The sequence below is a fragment of the Lactuca serriola genome, chromosome 6 (assembly GCF_051521515.1).
Source record: "Lactuca serriola cultivar US96UC23 chromosome 6, Lser_US96UC23_V15, whole genome shotgun sequence".
In the NCBI taxonomy this organism is placed as follows: Eukaryota; Viridiplantae; Streptophyta; class Magnoliopsida; order Asterales; family Asteraceae; genus Lactuca; species Lactuca serriola.
In genome coordinates, this window is record NC_136413.1 from 90,849,124 (window position 1) to 90,855,876 (window position 6,753).

Below are 6,753 nucleotides of genomic sequence, written 5' to 3' on the forward strand. Positions count from 1 at the left end.
CAAAACAGAACTTACAACTTACATCACTTTTACATATACATTTTCCACATTTTACAGATTACTCACATCACTAAAATCTTATGAACTCACCAGCTTAATTGCTGATCAACTCTTTCAAATAACTTGTATTCTCAGGAGACTATTAGACAGGTGCTCGTGCTGGGATTCAGAAGATGGAGCATTACAGCTTCAAGTCTTGTTTTGTTATTTTTTTATGACTTCTATGTTTTGTGAACACACATATTGTAAACACTTTCTTTCTAAATGAAATGGTTGTTCATTACTTGCTTACCATATTCATATCTCGTGATACTTGACATGACGTCCTCCACCCCCGAACGTTTCCGTCGTTCCGGTTTTGGGGTGTGACAATAACAACTAAGAACCCATTTTTATGACTCAATCTACTACAAAACCTCTAAAAGGACAGATCATGAAGTCTAGAGTAGACCATACTCATGAACACCAAGTAAAAGGAACCAAAATGTGACAAACATAACCACAAAATGAACTAAGAGAAATATTCATCAAGGTAAGTGTTTTTTATCTCCAAATGATGTCTAAGGGGGAGGTACTTCTGTATCTAAGCTCCCTTTGAGTCCCCTAGACGATTCCACCATGTTTCCCTTCCTTCAAGGTCACCAAAAGTACATATACAAGGTCAAAATTTCTACACAAGAGGCTAGGGTTTGCAAAGGTCGATATGAGTGATGGAGGTTGGTGCAAGGAAAGGTTTTGAGGCTATAGAGTGGATTAAATAATGCACAACATCAAACATTAGGGTTTTCATCTGAACCGAGTACTCTCATCGTACACTAGGAGTACGCCTAATGTACTCCAAAACGACAACGTTTTTTTATGGGCCTTATGCCCAGCGTACTCTTGGAGTATGCCCCTCATAGTCATGCAAGGCATTTTTCTTCCTTAAGTGCCACATGGGACCAAATTTGCAAACAAACTCAATGTAAGGGACTAAAAGGTAATTACTTGAAAATCGAGATGTTACACAATATACATACTTCAAATCTAATCTTAGAGCATGCACTAACTTAAATAAACATAACAAAATCAACAATAATACATTTGGTTCTTTAATCGATCATTAACACAATAAATTAAATAACTATCAAAATCCTTTCAACGAATTAAAGTATAATAATAGATCATCTACGTTTAAAAGTAGTTATTTAGACATTGCTAGTAATCAAAACTAAATAAATGAAACAAACTAGAAATTTTAAGATAATGCAATGCAAAATTAGAAAGTTTCACTTGAAACATTTTCACTCTCCCTTCTGATTCGTATCCTTTACTTGTATTTTGTTTTTTGTTTCTATTCTTCATTTCATTCTTTGTTGGACGAAATTAACGCTCTATTTATAGATCTGGTGACTAACTTATTTTGACATGCAAAATATACATCATGTCGCGATCTGCTAATATTAGCAACAATATTTGAAATCTTCATTTATTATGGAATTATACTTAGTTAAATCTTCATCAATCTTTGCTTTGTCTTAAAACTATATAATTTAAATCTAAAATATACATTTATAGCCCCCATTTTAACACATTGTCCTTTATTATACAAAATGCAAATTTATAACAATTAATTACGAATTATCTTTAAAAACATGTAGAAAAGTATACAATATATAACTTAAAAGTATGTATCATTTAGGTCATATCAAAATACCTCACACTTGATCTTTGCTTATCCTTGAACAAATAACTATTAATTAATCAACAATTATTCTAGATAAAGCATAATATATATTTTTATTTATACATAGCTTTTAATTCTCATATATGTGTCTAATCTTAATAACTTTCCTAACTGTAAATACTTATAATCTTAAAAAATGCTTGCCACTTAATATTAACAATTCACACGTTTGCATCACTTCCAATATACCCTTATTAAGAACTTCCCCAACCATTAGTTGCTTTGTATCATGTTCCTATATTTCAGATATTATCCCAAAATAATGTTTCTAATGGAGATACCACTTTCCACATTTCCTTGGAACATAAATTTCTCATTCTATAACTTTATTCCATACCGTAAAAAAATTTAGTAGCTTTACCTTGTGACTTTCTATGAGAGATTTTTGGATGTGTTGTTGCTCCTCCCAAACGCCATTAAAAGAAGTCAATGACTTTCTATACAATACATGTAACGAGAAATCTACCTGTCGATCGTTTACCAAGTGGATAATGGTCATAAAACATCCAGTTTCCTTAATAATTTACTCTCTCAAATTTTAAAGGATAGATATTAACTTCTCCTCTTGAGCTCAACTAAAAACTTTTAATACTACCGCATTTCATACATTTGAAACTTGGAACTTTCATCACTTCTTTTCTATCCAAAATGGAAACTAGACATCAACTTGTATTGGTTAAAATATATTTTAGGTGGGGTATATTTTAGTAAACAATGCAAAATATATAACATCCCTCATACCTGAAAATTTACATTTTTATTTCATAATTTCACTAATGCTAGAAATCCACATATATTATAACGTATCTACTATATATATATATATATATATATATATATATATATATATATATATATATATATATATATCATTTTAATTTCTTTTTCGCATTATTTTTCATAAGTTGAAAATCATATAAAAATTTAAAATTTTTAAAGTTTGAAGGAGAAATCTGATTGATGTTGTATTCAACAAGTTCATAAAAGGTACATTGTAAAGAGAGGTTGAAACACCCTTATACAGAAAAACTAAAGCATGTCAAGTACTAGGAGAACAAATAGTACAACTAAAAAGGTTGATCAACAAGAATCGTACAACTAATAAAAGATATCAAGGTGATCTTGTAACCTATATTTGCAATATATTTGCAACAGACCGAGGAAAAATAAAATTTAGATTGGATGCTCAATTTCCTTGGATAGACTTCTTCATCTAATGCACACAGTGGCGGAGAGAGTAGGGGGGCTGCCGGGTGTTGAGCCCCCATAACATGTCTAATTCTAATAGTATATTAGTCTCATATATTTTTTGTTGGTCTTGCTTTTCTTTTCAGGGTTTCTAAAGCAATTTGAGATGAACCCCGCCTTACTTCTGGCTTTGGTAGAATCCTTGGTTTTTAACATTTCTATTCACATAAATAACAAGATAATTTGTTATTTCAAATTTTCAAAACAAGATCAAAAAATTAAAATTAAAACTTAACCCATAAACCAAAGGAAAAGTATCAAAATTTCAAAATCTATTAAACATGCAAATCCCGACTAGTTTGGAACATTAAAATTTGTATAAAATCCATAAAAGATTAAAAAAAATAATCTTAAAGTTAAGAAACCCTAACAGCCGGCCTTCGTCTCCAAAAGGTTAACCAGTCACGCCTTCAATGGAAATCGCAACTCTGTTTTGAAGGAAAGCATCCCTCTCGATCGTATATGTTCTCATATGTCTGTGCTAAGCCCTTCAAAGTCTTTAAGTTTTCCCCTTCTGAAATCAATGTATGTAATTGTATTATCTAACTATTAAATATTTAGTCTCTCTCTCATCTTTACTTTTTCTTTAAGAATCCATTTGAGTTATTTGATATATAGAGTAGTATAAAAAATAGTGTACGCTGCTAATATACATAGTAGTATACGAAATAGTGTACCCTCTTACATATAAAGTCTCTTACAATTAAAGAGCTTTGTAAATATAAGAAAGACTTTTTCTTTTATATCTATGACCTATGTTAGTGTGTAAAAGAAACTATAGATCCTAGTGCTTGAAACAGTATAGTGATTAACAAAAATAATGAAAAACATGTACTTTATAAACAAAAAATCACAAGAGAAAAAAAAAATCACCGCATACAAAAATAACTCATATTTGAGGAAAATCTAACCCTTATGATAGTCATCTTCAATAAAAAAACTTAAAAAAAATCTTATTATTATTTAAACTTTTAATTATATTATTATTTGTTCGTTCAAATTATTTCTTATTATTTCGTATAAAAAATACGTAACCTTCTATAATGTCATATATATATATATATATATATATATATATATATATATATATATATATATATATATATATATATATATATATATAAAAGTAGGTTCAATGGAAAATGAATAATTAGGGCAACATATGCTGGAACCAATGATCAAGTGACATGTGTCCATTTCTTTATTCATAAGCAATGTACTATGGAAGTTATTTATGTAGTTATTCCAAAGTGATGTGTTGTCATGCTGTCATTGGTTCCAACATGTGTTGTCCTAATTATTTATTTTCCATATAACCCTTCCTTATATATATATATATATATATATATATATATATATATATATATATATATATATATATATATATATATATATATATATATATATATATATATATATATATATATACATATACTGTCAACATCATCACCGAAGTTGCCATGATCTTTTCGGTTTTTCGGGATTGTTTGGGACTTCAAAATAATGTCTTCTGTTTTGCGATTTTTAAGAAACTTAATTGTTTATTTAGATAATTGATATAAAGATATTATCCAAAACAAATTTCTATTTCCTAGGATTATGGAAAGAAAGTATTTTGTTTTTCTTTTTTTCTTTTGGGAGTTGAATTTGATTTTTTTTGTCCTTTGTTCGATATTTGTTCTACTCCTGCCGTATCCGACAACAACTTCATATTCATTTATATATATCAAGACACAGAATATCATTTTCCAGAAATATATTCGAAACCATCCAGACACAAAAAATTCCCTCAACAGCTCTTTGATGTAACAAAATAATATTAAATGAAATTTATTTAACGAAGCGTGTTTTAATAAGTATCTGAAGTTAACCATCTACATAAATATATTATTACAGTAAAGTTTCATGCAATATAATACCAGATACATGCATAACCGAATTAAAGCAAATAAAAGCATGTAAATAGCAACAACACCTTTAAATTTCATCTTCATCTTCGTCTTTCATCTTCATCTTTATCTTCATCTTCATCTTCATCCTTAAGGGATTGCTGCATCAAAAACGCTGTGCCAGTCGTAGCCACACCCGAAGTGATACCTTCAACCGCACTATAACCTGCTTTTCCCAATACTTTTGTTGTAACCATTTTAAATGTTCCAGGTTTCTTCCTTCTCAGACCGCGAGTAACCCTGCTTGGGCCACTGCCATCATCTTTACTTGAACTAACAGCGAATTCTGAGAATTTATGTGATACTATAATTTCCCCCTGTTTCTTACCAGATGGTATGGTCACCTGGTATATGGCTTTACAACACTCACGAGCATCTCCAGCAAGAAGTACTGTAAACGGCACTTGAACTTCTCCTATTTTCCGTTTCGTCAACAGCCCGCGGTGTATAATCTTAAAGCAGAGGATAGACTTTGTGTTGATGGAGATAATATTGAAATGCATGGAACATTCCCATGTAGGATTACAATGGCCTTTTTCTGCAACATGTGTTTCCTGAGGTTTGGATAACTCGCCATCTCCAGCGATCCAAACAGCTGCGTAGGGATTCATGCTGCTAAGGTGTTTGACATTTTTGAGACCCTTTGCGCAGTGGATGACGATCTCCAACTTCGCAGACTCCATTCAATGCAACCACTACAAGAACATTATACTGCCTAGGTACTATATATAACGATTGTCGGATTGGGGGTACGATTGTCGGATCGAGGGAATTCTGGGGGTAGGACTATGTGTCACTCGAGGATTGGAAATCTATTAATTGTGGGACAAACTACGTGAAACGCCCCTGTAGTTTAGGATTGTTTTCACCTTAGGTCTTAACTTTTTTTTTTTAATCCAAAAGTCTTTTTGGTTCAGATTTGTTTTGATTTTAGTCCCTAACAAATAGGGATTGAATTAGGCTCGAATAAGCAATTCGCTTCGGTTTTCGGGTATCTATATGAGGCTTATTCGGTTTTCGAGTTATTCGGTTCGAGTTACCCGAATAAGGGCTTAATTAGGACAAATAGACAAAACACGAATTTGAAAAGTCACGAATTGATCGATGGCGTTTTCTCTCGTTACCCAACAAACCAGGAAAAAATGACGAAGATATCGATCAAAATATCACAAAAACAATCGGCGACTGACTATCTTGAAATCGAAGTTCGAACTGATCTTGCGTCGACTATCGTGAAATCGTCGACCACTGTCGTGACTCAAGAAACCGATTATGCCCTTGATTGATTCACGCAAGGAAAAAAATTGTATACTCATCCTTGTTTTCTAGTTTCTACTGTGATCGAACTCCATTCAAGTCATGGAAAATTGGATTCCAAGTCAAAAAACTCAAGTAAGTATTGTATCTTAATCTACTACCTAATCCTTCAATGTGTTATTATGTATATTACTCATTGAAATTTGAATGTGTTAATCTACTACTCAATCTTTCAGTGTGTTATTATGTATGTTATCAGTTGAAATTTGAATGTGTTATGGCACGTCTTAAAAGTTTACATTTTCTCTATAAGTCCAAGCAATGGGGACTTTGACCTTCAATGAGAGATAATTAAAAGCAACTTTTTTTAGAACCTTGAATGAGAGAATTTAATGGTGAAAGCAAACATATTTGTTCTTTTACTTGTTTCATTCCACATTGATGAATCTATTTAAATGTTAAAAAAACCTATATTGTGATTATGTTATATTAAAATGAGTGTGTTATTGTGCTTTAGATTGATGATGAAAATGTGTTTATTGATAACACTCAAGTTGAGAACAAAGTCGGAAT

The 6,753-nt window shown here is 31.1% G+C and overlaps 1 protein-coding gene across 1 annotated transcript; it reads right to left on the minus strand.

Annotated features, from left to right (window-relative positions):
* Positions 1-4,840: 4,840 nt before the first annotated feature.
* LOC145060000 (protein SRC2-like) lies at positions 4,841-5,606 on the minus strand. The gene is made up of 2 exons (XM_079007745.1): positions 5,072-5,606; positions 4,841-4,848 (listed from the first exon to the last, which is right to left on the minus strand). Exons 1-2 carry the CDS (start codon positions 5,604-5,606, stop codon positions 4,841-4,843), a joined length of 543 nt encoding a protein of 180 aa, XP_078863871.1.
* Between the last annotated feature and the right edge of the window lie 1,147 nt (positions 5,607-6,753).